This window comes from Melospiza melodia, chromosome 19, assembly GCF_035770615.1.
Source record: "Melospiza melodia melodia isolate bMelMel2 chromosome 19, bMelMel2.pri, whole genome shotgun sequence".
In the NCBI taxonomy this organism is placed as follows: domain Eukaryota; kingdom Metazoa; phylum Chordata; class Aves; order Passeriformes; family Passerellidae; genus Melospiza; species Melospiza melodia.
Window position 1 is genome coordinate 412,295 of NC_086212.1, and position 25,143 is coordinate 437,437.

A 25,143-nucleotide genomic window follows, 5' to 3' on the forward strand; every position below is an offset into this window, starting at 1 on the left:
CTGTTTTATGTATTCTTGATCATCACTGATCAACATGAGGTGAAGCAAAGAGAGATGGTGAAATGGCTGTGAGCTGAGGTGCAGAGCCTGGAATGGAGCCAGCATGAGGAGCGTTTAATGTAGTCCAGAGGACAGACACTTAGCACATTGTAATGTGGAGGTGTATGAGCTTGGCAATTTATGCCCATGTAGTACAGTGAATAGTCTGGGTGGAATATGGCTGAGTTGTATTTAATCAGCCTGGTAAAAAGAGTGTGAAGGAAGTAGCATTGGGGCTTAGAGGACAACTTTGTGCTTGAGTTGGTGCTGCCCTTGGGCTCTCATCTGCAGTCCTGAGTTAGAGTACAAACGGCCCACGAATTGCAGTTTTGGCTTGGAAACTCCTTAGGGAGCTTGCCCCTGAAGTAATCTACTCTAATTTTCATTAAATTAATTTTAAAATCTCTGAAAATAATAGTGAAAAGCAAATATACTCTTTTTTTTTTTTTTTTTTTTTTTTTTTTTTTTTTTTTTTTGTATAGAGGGCTTAGAAGCTGCTGAGGAAATGCCTGGGGGTGGTATGATAATCCAGCCTGAATTCACTAAAGCTGTAGTTTGAAATTAGTCTAAAACACACGTTTAAGATTCTGGAGACTTCCAAAGTAGAAGTCTGTTTTGGGATGGCAATAAGCAGAAAAGATTGAAAAAGACAGTGATGATCTGGAGGTGAAGCTGTGCACTGCCACCTTACCTTTTTTTTAATTTTTTTTTCTGGTTCTGGGTCCTGTTACCCGAGTTGTTGAGTTCACTAAAGCAAGAGAAAACCATCTGCTGCTAGTTAGCAGGCCGAGTTATCCCTGTGAAGGATTTGAGGAGCTCTGCAGGCCTCACGTGATGAGTGCTGGGGATGGGGAAAGAGTGGGAGGGGGTCATAGAGAACATATCACTGAATCATCCACTCTGATTTTAGTGTGCCATTGTGCCGTGATGTTATCATCCTGTTCCCTCTCCATAGTCTTTTGAGCCAGCTTTGAATGTAATGCTGTTGAAGTGACTTTGGCCTTGAATTCTAAACGCTGCTACAAGAGGAAGGCTGGCAGAGATACTGTGGGCATAACTTCCTTAGTGGTGACACTTCTTTGGGATGATCTTGTTCTTGAAACCAGGAAGGCTGATGAGTTTGGCAGTGAGGGGGCATGTCAGTGATTTCAGCCTTTCTGGCTCCCCATAACTCTTCCCTAGGAAGGTGGCCTCTCAATGTCCAATGACCCCTCCCTGTCAGCCATCCAGTGCTCTAATAGCTGAGCACTTTTATGCTTAAACTTTATTTGGTCTTGGGGGGATGAAATCACTCACTATTTTTACTTCAAGCAAAGCTGCTGCTGAGGTGTGAGAGCTGTCTGTACGTGGAGAAAAGCTTTTTGGGTACTTGGTGTTCAGTGAAGTTGTACTTGCTGCAGGGGTACAGTGAAGTTTCACCTTGGGCTGTTTTGTCCATCCCACTCTCCCTGGAGCAGGAAGCAAAGACTTCAGGTGGGAAAGGGTGAACAGCATGGTGATCATCAAATGGTTTAGTGAAAGTACTCAGAGTTCAGCTGGAAATGCAAAAATTAGTATCTTCTAGTAGTTTTGCTCTGGCCTGGATGGCTTGGGTGAGCTCCAGAGGTGTTGATTTTGTGCTGCTGTGGAGTCTCATTGGGGAGAAGCAAAGTTTTCTATTTTAGGGTGTCTCCTGATAGACGGTATGTCTTGTACTCTGGATGAGAAATAAAATAGCCACTGCAGCTGGCCCAGACAGGTCTGTTACCCTGGTCTTGCCAGGGCACATGGCACCAACTGCAAAGTGGAGTTGGGCCTCCAGGACCTGCACTTGGCGGGCCCTTGGTGCAGGCAAAGGAGGGCATGCAGTTAATTCCTGTTGCTTTGCTCAAGCCTCTGCTGTTTGCAACAGTAGTTATTTTTTCAAGCAAGGACATGCGGGTGGTCAGAGAACAGACAAATTTGTCATGGAACTGCCAGCAGTGCAGCTTTCTTGCCCTTCAAATTCCAGCTGGACCTGGCTTAAACCCAGAGGTTTTACAGACTGCAGAGGTTTGAGGGACTTGAGATGAATTAACAGTATTCCCCAGAAATTACCATTTTGGGTCTGTTTCTTATGATAAGAATCTGTACTGCTTTGCCTATGGATCTATAGCTGTAAACCCTCCTGAATGGTGTGGCTGTTTGCTTTTGCTGGGAAAGGCAAATGGGAACTGTGGCACGAAGAGCTTTAACAGTGAGATGTGTCTGTGCTAGAGCTGGGACTGCTCAGTTGGCCTGCTGGGAAGCGTGGGCTTTCATTAGGACAGGCAGTATGTGGGCCCATGGACAGAAAGCAATATTGGGGTGGCTGACTGTGAAAACTGGGTACTGCTACAGGGGACGTTCAGCCAGCCCCTTCTTGGGTGTAGCTCTGTTGTAGCGGAGCTCTCTGCTGCTCAAGATGCAGGGCAGTGTTGGGCTTCATCTTTCAACTTCACACCTTGCTAAGCTGTGAAAGAAGATGAGAAAAGGAATGAACAGCTGAGAGATGTAATCCTCGCTTTTACTGTGCTTCAGGCAATAATTGATCCATGATGCTTTTATTTTTTAGATTAAAACCTGTTGCTGAATAAACTTGTTTTGCAGTTTGTTAGCCATTGGGCCTAGCTTTTTGTCTCTTGTATGTCTCCCACCAAGGTCCTGCTGGTTTCAACCTTGGCTACAGCTCTGTGCTCAGTAGTGCTGAAAGTAAACAAGGGAGAAGGTCCAAGCTGTGGCAGTTCCTTGGAAGGGAAATGCTGTTGCAGGGTGCTGCTCTCCTGGAATCTTTTCTGCCCATTGATGTCATCTTGTATTCCTCCTGGGAAGGAGAAGCCTTGACCCTTCTACCTCTCACCTGGTGGGTGCCTCAGGAGGTGCTTTGTTTGTGTAACATGGTTTCCAACTGGAAAAATATCTAGTTTTGGGCATCTGGAAACGGTGAATGTGCAGTTACCTGTGAAAACTCAGTACCTATGTGCTGAATAGTCATAATAATGTGAAGCCTGGGGTTCTGATGGGATCTTTATGACTGGCAGCATAAAAATAAAATAAATGAGACTTGTCTGCCTTGCCCCAGAGATGTTGTTTACTCCTGAGTCTGCTAAAAAGGGGCTGTCTGCTGCCTTGGAAGAAACCTGAGATCTGTTCCTTGGCTTAAGAGGAGTTGATCGGAACAGAGGGGGCATAGGAAGTATTCAGTGGTTATATTACCAGCTCAGAAGGAATGGGTACTTCCACCAAGAACAGATCAGACTTTTTTGTTTGGCCTTTCAAAGAAAGACACAAAAAAAGGGACATGAGCGGAGGAGAAAGGGACAGTAGAATGAGAAGCAGGCTTACTAAAAAGGGGAAGTTGTATCCAGGCAAGAAGACCAAAAAACCTATCTATTTCAGCAGATTACATGTAAAATCAAAATAAGGTGGTCCAGATTAAGACTTTTGAGGAGTGAATTTGCCAAATATGATTAACTTTCAAATGCATTGAAGCCTTTTGGAAACTGGCAGCAGAAGAGATCAAAGCATGAGAGCCACAGAAGATAAAGTTATCACAAAAAAATCTAAACCATTTGTGGCCATCTTGACTCCTGTGGAGGAGCTTTGCAAACTTCAAGCTTGCTACAGAAGAACTGTTGGAGAAGTTGTCTCGCATTGAACATCAGTAGAAATAGCTTTAGAGCAAAAGACAAACTGATAAGAAGCTAAGGAACAGATAATGTTTACTCAAGAGTGCCAAAGGATCTTAGTACTGAAATTGTTGAGATACTTTCATGTGTATCCTGCCTCTAAAGTGCCCTTGGTATCACATAAATTGGTGGTGGTGAATGCAATAGCATTTTAAAAGGTTGAGTCTTGAGGAAATTGGAGAAGTGGCTCAGTATTTGTGCAGGTGCACTGCTAGGGAAGGGCTGTGAAGAGTATTCAGGATTCCATGGACTGTTGGGTCTGACCCCTGTGCCTAAGTCTTTGCAATGAAGAACAAGTTTGCTGAAGGCATGGCCAAGCACAGCTGCTTGGACCAGTGTTAGAAGGGCTGTTGTAGAGGCAAGCCCTGCCCCGGCCTCACAGACCTGCTGGAGGTGATGAGCATGATGAGCATGCTGGGAGCAGGACCCCTGGGCTTCATGTGTCTGTGTTTTCAGACAGCCTTTGGCAAGTTTCTCTGCCAAAGGCTTTGAAGAAAGAGTCGCCACGGGCACGGAGGAAGGGTCTTGTTACGGACAAAGAGCTGGTGAAAGCATAGACTGCAAAGGGCAGGGCTGACTGGTCATTTTTCAACCTGGGGAAGTCAGCAGCAAGGCCCGAAAAACTGGTGCTGGGAGTGTTTTGCACCTTATGGGTAACCTCAGGTATAGAGGGGTGCAGTGACATTGCCAGGTTTGCAGAGGATCCTCAGTTTCTTCAGTGGGTTGAATTGCTCACTGAAGATAAGGAAATCCATTAGAACCTCAGAGAACTGAGGAAGTGGACTGATACATGACAGGTAAGCTTCAGTGTAGGAAAACATGGTGAACAGGGAAAAATAACCTGTGCTGAACCTGTTTGATACTCAGCCTAGAACTAGTGGTTATAGCTTGAGAAGAAGCTTGGAGTCACTGACAGTTCTCTGAAATCATCAGTTCTGTCTGTGATGTTTGCCAAATAAACCAATCAGTTTTGATCACCATCAGCAAGGGAGTTAATACTGAAGCAGAGGACATCAATTTGACCCTCTTTAACACTTTGTTCATGTCTTGGAGACTGCATGCTGTTTTGATTTCTGCATTGTGAGAAGGACAGTGATGTTAGAGAGACTGCAGTGAAGATAATTAAAATTACTAAAGGACAGAGCAGCTGCCTTATGAGGAGAGAGCATAAAATTTGTGATTCCTTGGTTTGGAAAAGTCTTGCATAGCAAGATCAAGGTATGCAAATCATGAAGGTAGTAGAATCAGAGAATGGTTTGGGTTGGAAAGGATCTTAAAGATTGCCTACTTTCAACTCCCTGCCATGTACAGGGAGATCTTTCACTAGGCCCGGTTAGTCAGAGCTCCATTCAGTCCGGCCTTGAACAACTCAGGGAATGGGCATCCATATTTATTCTGGGCAAACCCATTCCAGTGCCTCACCACCCTCACCCACCCTCACAGCAAAGAAGTATCTAATCTAAACCTACTCTCCGTTTGAATCCATTCCTCTTTTTCCTGTCACTACATGCTCTTGTAAAAAGTCCCTGTCCATCTTTCTTGTAAGGCCCCCTTAGGAACTGGAAGGCTGCAATTATGTCACCCCTAAGCCTCCTGTTTTCCAGGCCGAACAAACCCAATTCTCTCAGCCTTTCCTCCTAAGAGAGGTGCTCCATCCCCCTGATTAACCTGGCGGCCTCCTCTGGACTGGTTCCACCAGGTTCATGTCTGTCTGGCACTGAGGACTCCAGAGCTGGATGCAGCACTGCAGGTGGGGCCTCAGCTGAGGGGTCTGGAGGGGCAGAATCCCCTCCCTTGACCTGCTGCCCACACTTCTTTTGATGCAGCCAGGACATGGTTGGTTTCTGGGTGCCAGCACACACGGCCGGGCGTGTGCAGCCTCTCATCCACCAGCACCTCCAAACCCTTCTCATCAGGGCTGCTCTCGATCTGTTCCTGCCCCGGTCTGGATCAATACTGGGACTGATACCCAGCTCAGATGCAGCACCAGCATCTGGCCTTGTTAAACCTCAGAGATTCCTGTGGGCCACTTCTCAGGCTTGTCCAGGTATCTCTGGATGGCCCTGTCCTTCAGGTGTGTCATCTGCAAACCGGCTGAGGGTACACTTGTTCCCTTCATGTACTAATGAAGATATTAACCAACACTGGTCCCAGTATGGACCCCTGAGGGACCCCACTTGTCACTAACGTCCATTGGGTCTCTGAGCCATTGACCACTACTCTCTGGATGTGACTGTCCAACCACTTTGTTACCCATCTAACAGTCCACTCATCAGCTTCATCTCTCTCCAATTTAGAGAGAAGGATGTTGTGGGGATCTGTGTCAAAGCCTTTACAGAAGTCCATATAAATGACATCTCTGTCCCCTCCCTTGTCTACTGAGCGATGCCGTGCAAGGCCACTGAGTTGGTCAGGGATGACTTGCCCTTGGTGAAGCCATACTGGCTGTCCTAAATCACCTCCATGTCCTTAGTAGAGCTTCCAGGAAGGTCTGTTTCATTACCTTCCCAGGCACAGGGGTGAGGCTGACAGGCTGGTAGTTGCCAGGGTCGTCCTACTCTTTTAAAAGTTGGGGACAGTGTTTCCCCTTTCTATGGGTAAGTTGAATTTTTTCTACCAAGTCTTGTGACCCTAGAACTATGAGCACTTGGTGAAACCTAAAGGAAGAAGGCCATTTCTTTTACACAATCTGTGATGGACTTCTGATTTCAGTGTTCTTGGGGGTCACGGATGCAAAAGGCATCATCAGGTTGAAAAAGTATTTGGGTAAACTTATAGATAGTTAGTCTGAAATAGTTACTAGGAAGAACAGCCAGCCATCTGCCTTTAACATCTCTAATACATGTGTGGGTTCTTGAGCACTGAGGGAGAAGATGGAGAAAGGGCATGACCAGGCTTATGTGTTTTGCTTAACAAACTTCTCAGAGTGTCTCACCGGTAGGCAGAATGGAAGGAGCACTTGGCTTTACTAAAGGTGCATGTCTTATGCTTCAAAGTTTCCTGAAGTGGGAACATAAATGGATGTGACATGTTGGGGAAGAGCCAGTATGGCTTTTGTAGACCAAAACTGAGCTACATGACTCCCCTGGTACTTGGAAGGTGTTTCCAAGTACGTGGCAGGGGTGATCAAGTGGAGTGGTCTACTGGACCTCACTGAAATGTTTCAGCAGAGCTTATTGAGGAAAAGTCCATCATGGGTGGATAAATGGTTAAAAGATTGGGCTGCAAAGATGAGGAGTAGATGGTCAGACTTCACAGAGGAGGGAACTCTTGGTGGAGCCAGGCTGGGATCTCTGCTGCTCACAGTGTTTGTACCTGATCTAGAAATGGGGACAAAAGTAGTGGCTGAGGAAGAGCAGATGAGGGAAGAAATCCTTAGCACTACAATTCAGGAATGAGTTTAGGGTAACAGATGGTTCTGGAAAGTATTAGCACTCTGTGTGCTCAGTGCTTGGCAGTGCTGCAGGATGGAAGAGGGGGCTGAGAACTGCAAAGAGGAAAGCAAAGGACAGAATAGCACAGCATGGTGATCTGCTGCCATGTTGGATATTGAATGTCAGGTCATCCCATCTTGGAAGATGCCCTGCTTTAAGCACCTCTTCATTTATTTGCTCTTTTTTATTTTTTTCTTGTCGGTAGCAAAATCTGTGTATTGGGTACATAGTGTTTGGCAGATGAAGACTGTCTAGAAGGATATCAAACAATAAAAAGTGAAGTTGAATATGGTCCAGTTTCTGCCCCAATCCATCAACCATGCTATTGCAGAATCACAGAGAGTGATGCCTGCTTTAATGTCTTTCTGAATTTGTCTCTTTTTTGCTATCTTCCTTGCCACTGTTGAAAGTGAAAAGCTCAGTTTTGGACTGAACACAATCTAATAAATGTGTGGGTTTTGGTGGGAGAAAACATAAGGAACTTGTTTTGGGCACCAAATCAAGAAGTGTATTGTTCTCATCCCACTGTTCACTGTTACCATGTATAGCAATTTCTGCCATGGCAACACATATTTTCATGAACCAGCCAAGATCTTCCAGGGCTGCCACATAACTTCTGATACTTGCTCATTGTGATGCTATTAATAACTTTGTTTCCCCCTATCGTAGCCCGGAAGCTGCTTCTTCCTCATAGACCAAGTGCAAGCAATAAGCTCATTTTAAATCAACTGTGGGGAGAATTGACACTGCGGATTTCCTGGGGTTTTTTTGTTCTGGAGATCCTGTCTAGTACTGCCAGCTCTGCGGCCACCCACTGCACTGTCTCTTTTTTATAAGAAAGTCATGTCTCAATTTTCTTTTAAATTCAGTTTCTTTTTTTCTCTTATTCCTTTCTCCCCCTTCCTTTAAACCAGGACAAACAGATGATACATATTTACTTCTCTGGCTATGCAAAGTAGCTTAAGTGTTTATCTCAGACTGACTTGGTGAAGTGGAGAACCTGGCGCAAATCAAACATGGTCTGGGCCAGGCTCTGCTCTACATGATTTCTTTACTTATCTCTTGCTTATTCAAACAAGATAAACTCTTGAGTATTTAAAATTGCAGCTCAACTGTTCTTGGCACTAGTTGAATTTAGTGGTGTTTAAAATCCCAGAGTGCATTAGCATGTCTGCATGAATCTGCTTGGAGTTGGAACTGTGTCAAAAATACCATCACCAGCGTGGTTTTTTGGAACCTTTTACAGAGCTGTGGAAAAGGTGAAACCTGGGCTTTTGCTTAAGAGGGTGGGTATCTGTGAGCCTGGGTATCTGTGAGGAGCTGCAATGGGTTCGAACCAAGGTCATGAGTCTGTCCCCAGCTCTGGTTCTGGGTGTATGCAAGTCACAGTTCACCAGTTTCATCCCTCCAGAGCAAGGAGTTGTTTTGCCAGATCACTCTCCTCTCATTCGGGGAGTTCACTTTTCTTCTGCTGAAGTGTAGGTGTTAACTGTACAACCCTCCCTCCCTTTCTTCACCAACTTGAAAATTTTTTTGGCAGACTTGAAACTTGCAGCTTCAATGTCGCTGTCTTAGACATTGCACTTTCCCTGACCTCCCTGACCTGCTGGATTGACAGCCTACTGTCATTAACTGAGGGAAAAAGATATAGTGAAAACAGGGAATTCTTTATCCTACCGACCTCCTTGGAGAGGCTAAAGAAATGAGCATATGCCCTGCAAAAGGTTTGTCCATAGGAGTAATTGTGATGTCCATAGTGAGTGACTGCATCATTCTTTTATTGCTGCTCTCCCCATTTCTTGGGAGGGTCTGTTCAAGGTAGTACCTCCAGACGTGCTGCCAAGGGTTGAGTCTTCCTGAGGAGGCATCATATGCCATGCAGGACTGCCTTCTTCTGCAGCCCAGCTGGTTTGTCCTGAGCATCTCCAAGAAACAACTGAGAGCCTTCGGTGACTGATGCAGTCATTTGCCACGAGCTGCCTTCTTGTGGACTCTTGGGAATCATAGAATATGCTGAATTGGATGGGACCAATCGGGATCACTGAGTCTGCAACCTCCTGGCCCTGCATAGGACACTCCAGTTATCCCACCCTGTGCCTGAGGGCGTTGTCCAAATGCTTCTCGAGCTCAGACAGGCTTGGTGCTGTGACTGGTACCCTGGGGAGCCTGTTCAAATACTCAGCCACCTATTGGGTGAAAAACTCTTCCCTGATATCCAACCTAAACCTCCTCCGACTTCATGCTGTTCCCTCAAGTCCTGTCACTGGTTACAACAGAGAAGAGATTAGTACCTGCCCCTCCACTTCCTCTCATAAGAGTGTTGAAGACCACAATGAGGTCTTCCCTGGTTAATCTCCCCTTTGTTTCTATGACATGGTGAGAGCAAAGGCTAATTTGGGGCTTTAACTAATTGTGTTTTATTTTGTGAAGTCTTACATCTGTGAGATTGAAGAGATGTTCAATTTTTAAAAAGCTGTGACTGTATTTTAAGCAAGGTCAAACACCTCAGTCTTTGTTTCTCATTAAATCAAGCCTGAGCTTGTTAATGACAAAGCACTGGAACTATAGGTAACTAGTATTTTGGTTTACTTAGAGTTCAAGGTGTTACTGTAGTCCCTGCTGGTCTTGCAGATGCAAGTGTGTAGCAGACAAAACAGAGGCTGAAACACAGCTCATGGGATGTGACTCCTACTCACTCTGCAAAGTTGTAGAGACAATCAGGAAAAGAATGTCCGTTTGGGGCAACAGTTAAGCATGCTTTTCCTTTTGGAGGAAGCTTTTTTTCATCGTTTATTACATCAGAATAAAAAACAAGATAAAAGAGTCAAACGTGGGCTGTGATTTTCATCCCAAACTAAGAATTTACTCAGGAATAGGTGAGCTTTCCAGAGCTGGAGCTGTGCATAGAGCAGAAACCCATGTGCTTCCCTGTGGGGCAGGCATGCAGGAGGGGAGGCTCTGGGGCTGCAGGAGGAACCGATGCTGTGGGTCCAGTGCACTGGCTTTGCAACATCCTGACTGTTGTGTCTGATGTGCTTGTCATTCAGCAATTCCTGTAGGCAAAGCAAACGGAAGGACCTCTTTTCCATTATATATTTATTTTTCTTGCTTATTGGTTTATAAAGAGCTTATGAACTTTGTGACTGAGGTTTTCAGCTATTTACTTACTATCTCTTCTTCTTTGCCAGAGGAAATTGGTGTGCTTTGGGCTGGAGAAAATGATGACACTGCTGTGGCTCCTCTGCACAGAGTCCTGTTGGGATGAGCTTCCTGATGGCATCTCACAGGACAGGAGAGATTTGTTTGTTTGCAGGCGGTTATTCCTTTGACTTGCTGCCAACACTCTCCTATTCTTTCCTTTGATTTGAAACCAAATTCCTCTGCTAGCCTGGTATTTTAATGGTTAACTTGAGTCACACATAACAGGCTTGGACAGCTAATACTTTCAAGAGCTTCACTGCATCTGTTCCCTCGTGATTTTTTTTAACGGAATTGGCAGAGACAGCTGCAGCTGGAGAGATTTGCTGAAGAATGAATAACCCTAAAGAAGTTATGATGAAACACTTATATTTGTTTTGTACTTTTAGCCCCCAGTGTTTTGTGGACTCTGCTATCTGAGGAATGACTTGGTCCCTTGCTGTCCGTGGCTATGTTGTGCATAAGTTTTCAAGGGACCCTGTTTTTCAGCTCATAAATGACTGTTAGCCTTTTAAATGAACAGAGACAGAGGGCCATTATTTTGCTAATGTCCCACTTCTAGGAACTTAGCTGCCTCAGATATGTAGCTTTGCTGAGTGGTGCTTGAAAGCATTATGCTCTGTGATCTGGCTGTTTGTAGGGCATCCTCTGTTGGCACCTTGGGTGACACTGTCCAGTTGGCCATGGCCTGGCAGTGCAGGTTCTCCACCCTATAACTACAGTCTCAGTCTGCTGTTCCTGACCACTGCCAACTCATGTTCTGCCTTTAGAAAAGCTACGGTTGTCATGTTTTTTTGATGGTCTAGTGGAATTATTTTAGATCAGAGGTGGGTGTCTTGAGAGGTCCTTAAGTCTCCAACCCTGCATGCTCTCACTATGGTGGCCACTTGGTCCTGAGGACCTGGCTGATGGGTTTCCCTTTGCTGGTTCTGGAAGTATCTTTTCTGTTCCTGTCTTCCTCCTCTTCACCCTCTGACACTGTTCAGAAATCTGTGTAAATGTTTTATTGTCCTTACTCAGTGTTCCTGTCTGCAGCAAAAAGCTATCCCTGTGCATGATGCAAATGAGCCTTGGGAGCTGGCTATTTACTTTGGTCTGTTCTGGCTTCTATGGGCTCTCTCTTCCCTTCAGTGAAGATGACACAAGAATGGTTGTTCTTTTGCCCTCCTGTATGGGGAAACTATGCTGCACTGCAGTGTGTTTATGTCTGTGCAGTGCCTGGTGTCATGTCACTGAGCCCAGGATGATCCGTGTACAGAAATGACAGAAGATCAGTCGCTGTTGAGTCCTGCTCCTTCCACAGTGTACAGGTTGTGGGTTGCTCCCAAGGTACTGGAGCAATTGCTGGGTTTATGGGGTAATGGGGCTTTACTAAAGCAACTTCTGATTGGAGAGCCTCCTATTCCCAGACTGCTTTCTTTGGCATCAATTCTCTGAGGCAGCAGCTGCTGTGCTGGGCCCCTGGCTGCACGGGCTTTGTGGCAATGCTGGGAGGAATCCCTGATATCAGTAGTGGTGACATAGGAGGCGGTGAAGAGTAAATCTCAGTCCTGAAGCAGCTGGACAGCAAGCTAGATAAATCAAGACCTTTGTCAGTAATTATAGGATGACAGGGCAGTGACTGCTGCTGTGTCCTTGAAATAGCAGGGATATCATTGACATGACGTTGCTTGCTTTGGCCCAGGGAGAGCACTTGGTGTATGCTGCTTCTCCAGGGCTCTGGGCTCTTGCCCTACCTCATTTTGGCAGGTACAACTGCTTCACCTCATTCCTGCAGTTTAAGAAGAGCATGATGCTCTTCACCCAGGGTGCAGTTTTATTGGCACTGGGAAATGTCATCCTGCTTCAAGTCCAGTTTACTTCTGTTCAACAGCTGCCAAGAGGTATTGGGGTCTTACAGATCTGTGGAGCCGTGTTCAGCTTTCTAGTCACTGATCAGGGTTTCAATCAGCAGGTAGTGCTAAGAGGTGCTGAGGCCCATTGAGAAGGCGGCAGATTAAGGGGTTCCATCTCCATCCTTTCCTTTTGTTTTATGGATCCTCCTTAAAAGAACACAAACAGCCCAGACCCGATTTTAGAGTTTCTTTCATGCTGGGAGGCTCTTAGCTGTTTTGAGTACCATTGTGGGCAGATCCTGTATGATTTGGTGGTGCCTGCATATGCTCTCAGAAGAGAGTGAAGCTCAAGTCTGCTTCAGCTGCTATCATGTGTCTTAGATTGTGTGTCCCAAGAAGATGTGGAGAAAGTAAATCTATTACCTTGGGTACCTGTCTGCAGAGATTTACACTCCTGGAAGGATGTGGCTAGTGCATCTGGTGGTGACCTTGCATGAGTCCTGCTGCCCCCTTTGGTGGGATCCTGTACAGGTGGGATGACCATGGCGATACTCATCGAGCCATGCTTGCAGTGTGCCGGCATGAATCCTCCCTGAAACTAGGGGCATCACCATGGGAGCAATGAGAAGTCATCAGGCTGCCTCCTTGGGACTGAGCCCCACATGCTGCCATGGGGGAGCACCAGAGGTGGAAGGTAAGCAGTACACATCCCAGCTGTGGTCATCATTTTTGCTGTACTGGCAGGTTGTCATTTTCTCATTTAAATCCTGTCTGTTGGGGACAAAGTGTAGTTATGAGCATGTTGAGATGGGATGCAGTCACTGTCAGGTGCTATGGTGCTAATATTGGTCCCAGTCTAATGACAGACCGGGCCATGTGTCCTGGGATTGATGCAGCTTAAGGCTGTTCAGGTTGGAGGCCAGCACCAAGCTGTGCCATGTCTCAGCTCCCTGCCAGGGTGCCTTGTTTCCCTTGGGCAGGGACTGTCCTGCTTCCCCCCACAGCCACCTGCCTTCCAACAGCTGTGGTTTGGGGGCAGCTGTGGATGCACACAGTATATTTTGGAAGGAGAAGAGATGAAGACCGCCTGGTTCTTTTTATCTTCTGCAATTTGTTCTTAAATATTTAGCCCCTTAAAAGGAATAATAACTCTGCTGAAATTTTCATTGAGCTTAGAAGGTGCTACTTCATCTGGAGGAAACCAGAGCTTTGGGGAGGCTGTTTAAGTACTGGAGTTTTGGGCTTGTGCTGTGACCTGCAGAATGAAAACTCTAGCCATAAGGCAGAAGAGACCCAAGGTATGCTATCACAGCAGCGTGAGAGCTGGACAGGGTGTCAAGGCAGGTCCCATAGCCCAAGGAAGCTAGCTCACTTCTCTGCAGTGGCCTGGGGCTCAAGCTCCACAAATGATTTTGCTCCTCACCATGTGAAACCCAGGGGCTGGATGTGACAGATAGGCAGGAGAGGCTGCCTGCCAGATATGTGTCCCTGGCCAGCCTGTGGATGATTGCAAAGAGTAGAGAGAAGCACCTGGAAACTTCTTTATACTGAATGTTTTTTGACATGTCTTTTGCCTTCTGCTGAGACTGCAGTGGCCACAGCTCATCTCTAGCCATAACACAGGCCAAGGTGCTCACCCTCAATGACAATTTGGGGACAGAGAGAAGTGAGAGGCCCTTGGCCTCCAGAGAAGCAGCAGATAGCCCTCTGGTGAAGACCTGTGCCCTGTCTGCATCACCAGGATTTTTTTAACAGGAGTGGATTTTACTGCTCCTCCTGCCCTCAGGTGCAGTTTCCTTTAGTGTTGGTCTGCTGGTCACCAAGCAGTGCCCTGGTGCCTGTGTCTCCAGTATGGAGACACTATGGACACTATGACCACCTCCTGCTCAGAGTGTCCGTCCAGCAAGTGCTTTGTGTTTTGCCTCAAGGCCATGAAAACAGGGACGTTTTCTGTCCCTTGGTCTTCCCTCTGTTGCAGAATTGCCCATCCTGTGATGGAGGCACTGAAGGATGGGGTGGGGATGAGCAGCAGTTCAAGCCCTTCTGTCTTCCCCTCCCCTTGGGCTGCTCTCTGTGGGGCCCCAGGGAGTGATTTCAGGACCCAAATCATTCCAAACCTAGTGGACAGCACTTGGCACAGAGTGGATGATGGAGAAACATGAAGTTTGGTGTGGGAGTGCCTGTGCTGCCTTCCCTCCTGCCTGGTGACATACAGAGCTCTAAGATGCCTGTGCATCCTTTTCACCCAACGTTCAGGTACTGGTCTTGGTCTGTTGGGCCTTATGCCTTTGAGACTGTTCTGGACTTTATTTTAAGCTGATTATCATTGGGGCATGGCTTGTCATGGTGTCTGTCCTTCCTTATGCCCCTCCTCTCTCCTTTTGCAGAGACCCCCAAGACATCTCACTTGTGTCCCAGAAGTCCTTTTTACTTACTTCTTTCTCTCTGAGACAGGATCTTGAGGGAATTTGCTGGTAATTTTGGTGTTGCCCCAACCTTCTTCCTTGGACTGAGCTACCCCTTTGCTGTCTGTTCTCTTCTGGATTTGGGATGAATCAAGAGGCTAACAGCAGCAAGATGGAGCCAGCAATGCTGGTACCTGGGCTGGGGGAAAGTTTGGCAAAGCCAGGAAAAAGGCAAGAACTGACAGAGTCCAAGCAACTAGAAAGCCACCAAGTTTCCCATCTGACACCTTTGTCTTTGAAAATACCACCTAGCAGAAGGCTTGGGGCTTTTTTCATTGTTTTTTTTTTTTGTTTGTTTTGTTTTCTTTTTAATTAAAAACAACAAAATAATGAGATGCTTTTCGTGATAAGACCTTTTCCAGGCTCTCTTGTTCCCCTAACCCACCCAAACTATGGTGTTATTCTCTCTTCTTTATGTAATGTGTTGCCAGACTGGGCTCTGCTTTCAGAGGCCTGCCCCTGTTCTGCTCTTGCTAGAGCTAAGCATATGTGCTCTTTGCCAGGCTTTAAGCAATGAGCATTTGTTCTGGATTTTCACAGTATGATCTGTCTTTGGCAAAGCAGAGGTTGGTTTGTTTGCCTAGTGCTTATTTTCAGGATCAGGAGAGTTTTATGAGCAGCCTGACATTATATTTATTTTTGTTCCTCTATAATTTTTGTTAGAAGGAGGCATGGGTATTCAAAAGAAGTTATAGAGTATGTGTGAATAAAGCCTGAATTGTCTCATTCAGCTGAAGGAGGATTACCAATAAGGAGCTGATGCTGGAGACCTTCTGGAGGCTCTCTGCAGCTCGAGGATAGAGATTAGTTTTACACGCTTGTCCTGGCTTTGATATGCAAATCTGAGTGAATCGGAGCCACCTGGAGGTTGCACTTGGTTTCTCAGCGTCTGTACTAAGTGAACTTTTCTGAGGCCTGTTGTGCTGAAGGTGAAGGGGCAAGTACGATTGTCTTAAAAAAAAAAAATCTGTGGTGATATTTGAGTTCTTGAACACAACCTGTGCTGGTTTTCAGTCAGCCAGAAGCCCAGACCCACAGAGGAGCAGCAAGGTCAGCAGCAGTGGAGCCTCTGGGCTGGTACCCTCTCCCCATTCCTGAACTGGCTTGCCGTGGTCTGCTTCAGGGGCCTCCTTTTAGAGGACTCAAGATGGTGAACATGGCATCCTTCTCTGTATGACTGGATCTGCTCCTTTTCATGGGTTGTTTGTCCTGTGTGCCATTAACAGCAAATGAAAGAGGATTTGTACTCGTCTCTGTGGGGCTGATAATTTCAGATGCCCATCCCCATCACCCCGGTTGATTCTACAGCAGGGTGCCCTGCACGCACTTCCCTGTCTTTGGCTGGTTTCACACCATGGCCAGTCTCTGGGAATTATACTTCACTCTGTGTGTGATGGGATGGCCAAAATGCATTCCTCCTCCTCAAGGAGGACCTGTTAACAAGGCAGTTAGTTTTGGCATAGGCACATCCTCAGCTAGATGGTCTCTGATGATGGCAACAACTGGCATCTTTGTCTTGGGACTGGCTTTGAGTATGCTGCAGGCCTCCATTGAGGACATTAGTCTTGAAAAATCCTGCTTGGTATGGAGCCATGTTTGGCCAGGAAGGACTTAGTATTGCCCCGACTCTCTGCAGGGCTCATCCCAAAGAAGGGAAGTGGGGGGAGGAGGTGGGATCTTGGCTTGAAGCACAGAAATCCAAAAATTACAGAGCATGGAAGTGAAATGGGAGGAAGACCAAGTCATAAGAGTTGTCCTTGTAGCCACGCAGAAGGGTTTGTTGGCAGCCTGGTGTGAAGCTCCCTGAGTCAGTTGATTCTCATGGCTATCCTTGGTGCTCTTTTCCCCTTGGTGGATGTTTGCCTTCTCAAGCTGGTGCTGAGCAGCTTCCACATGCGGGGCTGCAGATCACATCAAGCTGATCTTGAGCTGACAGCTCCAGCTAAGAAAACATCTCTACTATTCTTACCTTTTTACAGCCTTGGGAAGAACTTGTGGTGTCCCAGACTGTGCTTGACTGCCTGGGCTGTGTTGTCACTTGGGTGATGGTGGCAGGAAAACCAGCTCGTCTCTGAGGGAGTGGCTGTTTGACTTCTTGGGGTTCCTCAGCTCTTCCTGCAACTGACTCTTCACCTGTACCTGGTTGTCACAGACATGTTTTATGAAAAATCCTTTTTTTTAGGATTTTTCTCTTGAGAAGCTGAGAGGCTTTAAGAACAAAATGTAAACAATTATCTGCTGCTGTGGAATGCAACAGGTGCATCTTTGATTGGTCTATGTTAGTTGTTTCTAATTAATAGCTAATCACAGTCAGCTGTCTCAGACTGTCTGAGAGTCAGGAGTTTTTATAATTCCATTCTTCTTCCTTTGCTTGCTAGCCTTCTGATGAAATCCTTTCTTCTACTCTTTTAGTACAGTTTTAATATTTTATATATATATAATAAAATAATATATCAAGCCTTGTGAAACATGGACTCAGATCCTCGTCTCTCCCCTCTTCCTGAGACCCCTGTGAACACCACCACACCTGGTCCTTTCCATTTCTGGTCCTGGTCAATTCTCTGTAGTTAAAAAAAAATTATTCCTTCCTAGACCTCCTATTAAGCATTTACAGTCTTTGTGAGAAAGATCTGGTCAGGAGATGCTTGCAGATGCCCTCTCAGGATGAAACACCGTTTCTTTAAAATTACTGCTATTATTTTTTTTCCAAGGCTTTGCCAAGCAAGAGTGGCGGCCAGGAGGAACTTGAGCTGGTTTTGAAGGAGCAGAGTTGGTACATGTCCATCCCCTGTGTCCTTGAGGCTGCAGGACAGAGCACAGCAGCTTGTCTCTTAGCTGTACTGTCTATTACAACACTTCATTAAAAAAACAGCTGCCCATCTGTGAGGCAAAGCCTTCAGATGGGACCAAATCTGTCTGCCTACATGAGATGTGATTATTCACAAAAAGCCCTACACTTTCTTCTGCTTTTTCCATGCCTGGTGCACTATCCTGTTCACAGCATGCTGCTGCTTGGGGGCTGACCCCTGCAATGGCCTTGCCACTGCTCCAAAACATCAGCATGCTGGAGGCACAAGCCATCACAGCTGGGGGCCTTTGCCTGCTGGAATGAGCAGCTGGAGCTGTGTCCTGTTTCCCAGCTATTCGCTCTGGAAAGTATTACTCAGGACACACAGCTCCTGGACTTTCTGACAGTACAGGAGGATGCACCTTGGGAATGTGGACTGCTTTTGGAAGCGAGTGGGGGTTTTGTTGAAATCCCTCTGCCTTGCAGGCTCTGGTGACTGAGGTAGTTCCCTGGAGCCATAGCCATGCCAGCAGGCTGGTTGTCCTGTGCTCGGGTAGTGGAGGGCTTTGGTCTCGCACTGCAGATGGGGCCTGCAGGCAAGTCTTGTTTTGGGGACGCTGAGTTACAGGAGCTGAGATGAAGCGAAGCCATTGCCGTGATCCTGCTGGTGCGAGCAGGCGCTGCAGTGTTCGTGAGCGTGGGCACCCACTCTGTGTTTGCTGCATCCCTCAGCACTTGGAGCTGAAAGGACAGAGAAAAGAATTATTTAAACCATCCCCAGGAAACTTCTTTAACCTTGTAAAGTGGAATATGAATTAATTTTGGGTTTTGTGTGTTTAAGTTACAGCCTTATCTCTGCAATCCTGGGTTTATCGCATCTTTCCAGAATTCTTGATGTTATGTTTGAGGCTTGTGTGGCAGCCTGGGGCTGGCCCTGCTTCAGGAATGTACTCTTTGCTCTTCCTCAATTTTGAGGACTGGCCTGCTTTTTATGGTTGCATGCCAGACTGCTCAGCATTGATTGTTGTCAATCAAACCCACAGTTTTCCTAGCAGGGAGGTGCAGTGGGCAACTAAACGCTCACCTCGACTTGCCTGGTGATAGGAGACATGCTGACTTTCCTCAGAAAGCCAGGGCTGGGCACAGGAACCTGGTCTGCCATTTCAGGCACTGCAGTGGTGCCACCATCACTCCTGACCCTTCTGAGGATGTGCAGGCTGGCAGCTGAGGGTGTGAGAGGGATGCAGTGGGATCACCCTTCTCCCTCTTCTGCTCTGGTAATGGCTTCTGCTGTCATACCCTTGCTGAAGAGCAGCTGGTGGTTGTGTCAGAGGGAACCCCTGGCAGAAACAGGTTTCAAGAGGGGCCTTGGACCTGTCCTTTTCATATGACTTTTATTAATGGCAAAAGTAGCTTCAGTTAAGGCCCTCCTTCCTGCAGCCTCCACCAGCATTGGAATGGAGGCCAGGCCTTGGGGTGTGGGAGCAGGAGGGGCTCATGTTGTTTTTCAGCAGGCTGAGCATGCAACTTGGTTCAGGATCACTTTAGGTAGCATCTCTCCTTTGCTGAGGGAAACCTTGCTGAGTTTGCACTCCCTTCCTCCATTTACCTGGGCTATCCAAAATGATTTGGGCTACTGCATTGGGGAGGCATTGGCTTTGCTGAACTCCTCAGGCCGTCTCTTTAGGGTTGGTGTGTCAGTGGTATGGTTGATATGCCATGTATGACGGCTGTGCAGCCCAACACCTCTGCACGAAAACCACTGTGCTGATCTGCCTGAAAAGCAGTGGTTCAGCACTACCTGCTTTGCTCTCACTGTCTGGGCCAGTATGGGTGCTGATAAAGGACCCTGGGGCTCAAGGGGTTCTTTAGGGCTGCAAAGGGTTATGCTTCAGCAGCAGGGCCTGTCCTTTGGGTCACCTTACACCCTGCTGAAGGCTCTGTCCCATCAGCCAAGGGGTAGGGGGAAGAGCCTGCAATGGAGATGGTCTCATCCACCAGTCATTCCCCACATATATCTTTTGGACATATAAGTGTGGGCTTCGAGCTGGGTCCATGGGACCCAGAGGTCCCTTCCAGCCCCACAGCATGTGGAGCCTGCAGGCAGGCACTTGCATGGAGCAGGTTGCCCACATTGTTGGGAGCCAGGGCTTTGGTCTCCCCAGGTGGAATGTGCAGCTCTCAAAAGGAGCAGATCCTGTTCTGCAGATACACCCTGCTCCTGAAAGTTAAGTCCCCTACCCTTCTGCATCTTGCACCCTGCATCTCCCAGGCACTGGCACTCCTGTGACTGGGCCAGCCCTTGATGGGAGTCATCCCGGCATCAACAGACTGTGCCCGCCAGCCCTGTGGGTTATTCCTGGGCTAGTGAGTGGGAAGTGAGTGGGCCAGGCTGATGGGACCGACCTCCCGTTCCCTGTGCCAAAGGACTGCTCTTTTGTAGCAGCCCCATCTCAGACCCTTGTCCTGGCCTCTCCTAAGATCGTTAGATTGCTGAATAGCCCCAAGCAATGCTTTGATCTGCAAGCAGGCTGCCTGGCCCAGTGGCAGCAGGTTTGTAGGACTCTTCAGACAACCTGTTTGCTTTGGGCCTCTGGTCCAGACTAATATGGCTCTTGTGTCCCTGCAGCTCGGACTGGGTGGAGATCATCGAGCCCCGCTCCCAGGAGCGGATGTACGTGAACTTGACCACCGGGGAGTGCAGCTGGGAGCCCCCTCCCAACCTGAAGGTGCGCCAGTCAGACCAGAAGCAGTGGTGGGAGCTCTTTGACCAGAACAACAACCGCTTCTACTACTACAATGCCATCACGCGGCAGACAGTGTGGCACCGGCCCCAGGGCTGTGACATTGTGCCCTTGGCACAGCTCCAGGCCATGAAGGGCAGCTCCCAGCCTGACTGCTGTGGCCTGGAGCACCGAGGCAGCACTGGCACCGGTGGCAGAAGCACCCCCATCCAAATGGCCGTCTTGCAGGAGATGGAGAAGGGCAAGAGGAACAGTGTGGCAGAGAAGAGGAAAGATCCTGCCAGGTATGGGGAGAGCTTCAGCCTTCTCTCTTTGTATCTATGGGGTGAATTTAGCTGCCAGGCCGGCCCTGTTAGGCAGGTTGGGAACTGTGCTTCCCAGGAGGGTGCTGTGGTGCCCCAGGAAGGTGCAACAGTGGGGCAAAGTACTGCCAGACCCCCAGTCACTACCATGTGTCTCCTCTTCTTGGGGCACAGCTGTCTGCTGCCACCACTACCTGAATGTCCCCAGCTTGGGCCAGGCCATCTTTGTGTGAGTCACCATAAAAATACATGTCAAAAGGTAATCTTTGCTCTGGATGCTATAACAGACGGAGAGGCAGGAGTGTCATGTAGTGATGAAAACGCTCTCAAAAACTTGCAACAGGGTTTGTTGGGATGGCATAGCTCCTGTGCAGGGGGTCAGGCTGCTGTGGGGTGCGGGTGAGCCCATCTGGTCTGGCTCCTTCCTTTCCTCCTTGCTCAGTTGCTGATGTCTTGTAACTTCAGCCAGGGCAGGAGGTGGGGCTGCAGGGACAGAGCTCCTGGGCACAGTTGTGTGGTCTCATCAAGCCTGAAATAAAAGACCAATAACAAGACGCTATTTTTATGTTTGACTACGAGTTTTTTGTTTGTTTTTTTTTTTTACACTAAAACTAGTCTGACAGCAATTGGGGACGTTTTTATTGTATTGAAACTATTATTTCAGCTTCAGTTGCACAAAAGTATCCCTTCCCCAATCTCTGTTGGGTTGGCCCCTCTGCCTGGGACACTGTGTGGGGCTGCTCTGCCTCCCTTCTACTCTGTCTGGGCATCATCCTGCCCTGGAGGATGTGGTACTGGCAGCTGGGGAGGCTGTGCAGCAAGCAAAGTTGGGTCATACTGAGAACTGACCTGAGAGCTAGAGCAGCTCTTGGGTAAGCCTGACTGTCCTGCCATATATGCTGGGATGCCTTGTTCTGGTTCTGGGCAGTGCAGCAAGTGCTAGCACCTTGGTTTTTGGATCAAGGCTGCCTCTCTGCGTGCCTGGTGCAGGCAAGGATAGAAAAAAAAAGCCAAGTTAATGAAAGCCACAGAGGATGGCAGTTCGGGAAAGTATATGGACCCTGAAGTGAGGTTGCTTATCACATGTCTGCTGCTCCCTGTATTCAGTGCAGATCTTAATGGCTGCAAGACACTAGTGATGCACATAAAGTGCATCAGAAGGAACCCAATACTTTACTGGTGATTATGATGCTCCCTGTGCTTCCTGCCCCAGGAGCAGCACCCCTGAGCTGCATGTCCATCCAGAGAATGGTCCCTGCCCTGCCAGGAGAAATCCAGTAAATGTCTCAAGCTGTACCTAAGTAGTTCCCAGTTCTCTCAGGTCAACCCCAGTGACTTGGGAGGGGGTCACACAGTTGAGCTACTGGCACATGGGATTTGACATGAGACAGGCAACTTTCCTTCTTTGTCCACTTACAGTCTGGCACTCCAGGGCAGCCAGGATGGGCACCATCAAAACTACATTACATGTTTCCAGATAAATGAGTGTAAGAGCCCTGATAGGGCCCTGTGAAGCTCACAAGATACTGTGAGCTTCACAGAGTCCAAATAAACCACTCCTCTTCGCCTCACTGTTTCCAGTAAGAGAGAGACAAAAGCAGAGATTACGGGTTGAATTAACAATTTACTGAAAGCATAAAGCCGTGGAATAAGACACACACAATAACAACAGCAATGTTAATAGCAATAGTATACAAAAAGAGGAGGTGTTATGCCCACAAAAAGTTTTTCACTATTGGGAACAAAACCAAGATGGCAGATGCTCCTGGTAAGCTGCATCTGCATGGTTTTCCTGGACAAAGGCAATGTGGTGGCCATTCATGTGCTGCCTGTGTGGCCACTGGGAACAAAGGCAAGATGTGGGAGAACTTCTGTGACTAATGTTTGCTACTCCCAGCCAGAATCCACAAAAAACAGTAACATAGCCCCTGAAAGCTGGATCGTCTGAGTAGGGTCCTGCAGCTGTCCGCACAGGTAACCGTGCCACCGTTTCAACCACCCCACCTGACTAGAGGTGAGCCCTGCAGGTCACTGCTGCTTTTCTGTCATACTGCTCAAACGCACTCCTTTAGGCTCAGTTTGGCAGGGCTCCTTTCTGCTTGGCTTGATGGGCTCAGCGGGATTGGGGTCACTCCCATTGCTGGACTGTTCCCTTCCAGCAGCCTCCTCCTCGCCAGTGCTGTTGGTTCAGAGCTGCGATCAGTTTGCATTTTCACCGCTGTCCCTTTCAATGCCCTGTTCCATAGTTGTGTACTGAGAAAGCAGGAGGGGAACCGGCAGGAGGGGAGCAAAGGGACTGGGTCCTGCAGGGGTTGATGCTGACAGTCCCTCCTCTGGAGAGAGAGGCAAAATACCACGCTTCAGATGGGGCGCCTGGCTTTCCCTGCTGAAATTGTGTGTGGTTCAGGAGGGAAAATGTTATTCTATACCATGATGTGCATAGTATAGAGTAACAGCAGCACTAAGCTCTGGGCTTGTCTGCAAACGGGATGCTGACTCAGTCTGTCAGGAGGGAACATGGCCTCCTCTGCCTTTGTACTGGAAGTTGCTGTGCCTCAAGGGAAAAGTGATGCCAGTTTTGACCCATCCCTCAGTTCTTCAGCCCTCTCAGTAGGAAAGACCCTTCTACAGGGTCCCCTCCTATAGAAGAAAGGGGGGTGATGCAATGTGGGCAGGAGTTTGCTGTACCTTTCCTTATCTCCCAGGGCAGCATCACCCACCATCACTGTTGATTCTCCTGCAAGGAGGGGAGGTGGGAAGGCGTTCTCCATTGATCCATCCCTAGGTGAGGTTTATGTAGCAGTCTTGGGGCACCTTGAGCCTGCAATGAATTAAAGGGCAAGTGCTGAGAAAAGCATGAGTAGCAGCTTGCATGGGAGCTAACAGGCTACTTGGATATGCAAGGCTCTTTCAGATTACAAGGCTCATACCAGTAAGCTGACGTCTGCAAAATGTGCTTTTTTGGAAGCAGAAGATTGGGCATTGTTTCCTTGCACATCTATCATGTGTTTTCTCTTCTGTGTGAGCAAGGGTTGTATAACTGGTTATAATGCAGAGTTTGATTTCCCTAGTTGAACCTGACACCCAAGGAGAGATTTCTTGCCTTTTGCTAGCTTGTAAAATGGGGAGCAAAGAGCTGAGCCAGAAGCAAATGTTCTCAGGTGGGATCTAATGCCATTGCTGGGATGTCTGGTATACTAACAGCATGAGCACACTAAAGTTTTCAGCTCTGTTGTCTGTGTTGTTCTTCAAAGACAACCTCAAGCATGTCCTCCTCTGCTCAGGAGAAATGCAGCTGCGTAAACAGAGGGTGAACACATTGACTGCTGTTGGTAGTATTTGACATCTTTATAGTTACTTGCACCCAAGACAGTTCCACTTTTGTCTCTTAATGCCAGTGCAAAAATAGTGGTTTTCTTTCCTTCATGTTTGTCATTCTGTGATAGATGGAGAGGCCAGCAGAGACCAGTGTAGTCCCCAAGAGAAGTCTCCTGCAAGCCCATCCAAGAAAGATCTGGGGGAAGGGATTTCATTCTGGTTTTAGTTATACTTTGTGGTCGAGGTTTTTTCTTTTAGTAAACTGGTTTTTACCACCTTTCCTCTCTTGTGCCTTATATCAGCACCGCTGAATTTGCTGTGCCCCCTGCCACATCTCAGTGCTGTGAAACCCTCAGCAGCCTTGAGAAGAAGAAAGAAGCTCTCCAAACCTGTTCCCTCTGTCTCTATGCCCATGCCACCCCTCCCTCAGTGCCCCACAGCTTGTTGCTGCTCTTCCAGCTCTTGCAGTGCCTTGGAGCAACCTTCTCTAGACATCAGCCTTTGGCCTCCCCAGGCAGTACAGGATGGTAGACCTCCTAGGGAAATGGCAGCTTCTTGCAGCAGGATAAGGCACTGGAGCCATTGACCATCTCTGGAGCCTTCTGGGGAAGCTCCTCTGCCCATGCTTTTGCTCCCATGTTGTCTTTCTGCCACTCACGCCTTTCTGTGCTCTCTGGGGCTGCCCAGCCGAGTGCTGGCTCTGTTTCTCCTTTGCTGGACAAGGACAGCAAACAGCACTTGCCTCACAGCTCCAGACTCATCCTGAGCTCTTACAATCCCGTTAGGAAGCAAAATGGACTCTCTTCAGGGGAAATGATGGCCAAATTATCTTTTCACACACTGGAAAGCTCTGCAAAGGATGGATATATTCTCTTGGTCTCACAGTCCAGCCTGGGGTTGAATGCAGCACTGTGGAAGTGTACTCTGAGGCACTGCAGCCACGCTGAGCTTTGCCGGAACTCCAAGGTAATGGGTGAAAAAGGGCTTGGTGGAGTGCCAAGGCCTGAAGAAGGCAGTCTTTCTGGGAGGCTGTGTGCTGGTCTGCAGCATTTCAGCACACTGCAGGTCAGGACTGTGAGCAGGCTCTGCTGTTCCCAGCCCTGCTATCCATGCAGTACTAGCCCCTTTACTCCTCTTCCCCTGTTTCTCCTAAGGTCAGCACTCTGAAACTGGAGTTTGAGTGCTGTTTCTGAGGTTCTCTTTGCACTAACAGGCTATCTTAAAATCCTCTGTAAGAAAGCCACCTTCTCTAGGAACATTCTGTCCCCCAGAAGAGGAAGGTGAGGTTCCTTTTTCCATGGGCAGTAGATTGTGCTGCCTATCCTTTCCTCACC

General features: G+C 47.8%; 1 protein-coding gene across 2 annotated transcripts in view; it reads left to right on the forward strand.

The window, feature by feature from the left end:
- The window catches only part of LOC134426795 (rho GTPase-activating protein 39-like), a 55,059-nt gene that overhangs the window by 6,640 nt on the left and 23,276 nt on the right, over nt 1–25,143 (forward strand). The window contains exons 1-2 of one of the 2 annotated variants that reach the window (XM_063172040.1): nt 2,781–2,899; nt 20,075–20,473. In XM_063172040.1, the coding sequence (XP_063028110.1) occupies nt 2,796–2,899; nt 20,075–20,473 (503 nt within the window). In that variant the 5' untranslated portion in view covers nt 2,781–2,795. Of the gene's footprint in view, nt 1–2,780; nt 2,900–20,074; nt 20,474–25,143 lie in introns of those variants that run through there. The other variant, XM_063172041.1, reaches the window with a different exon arrangement.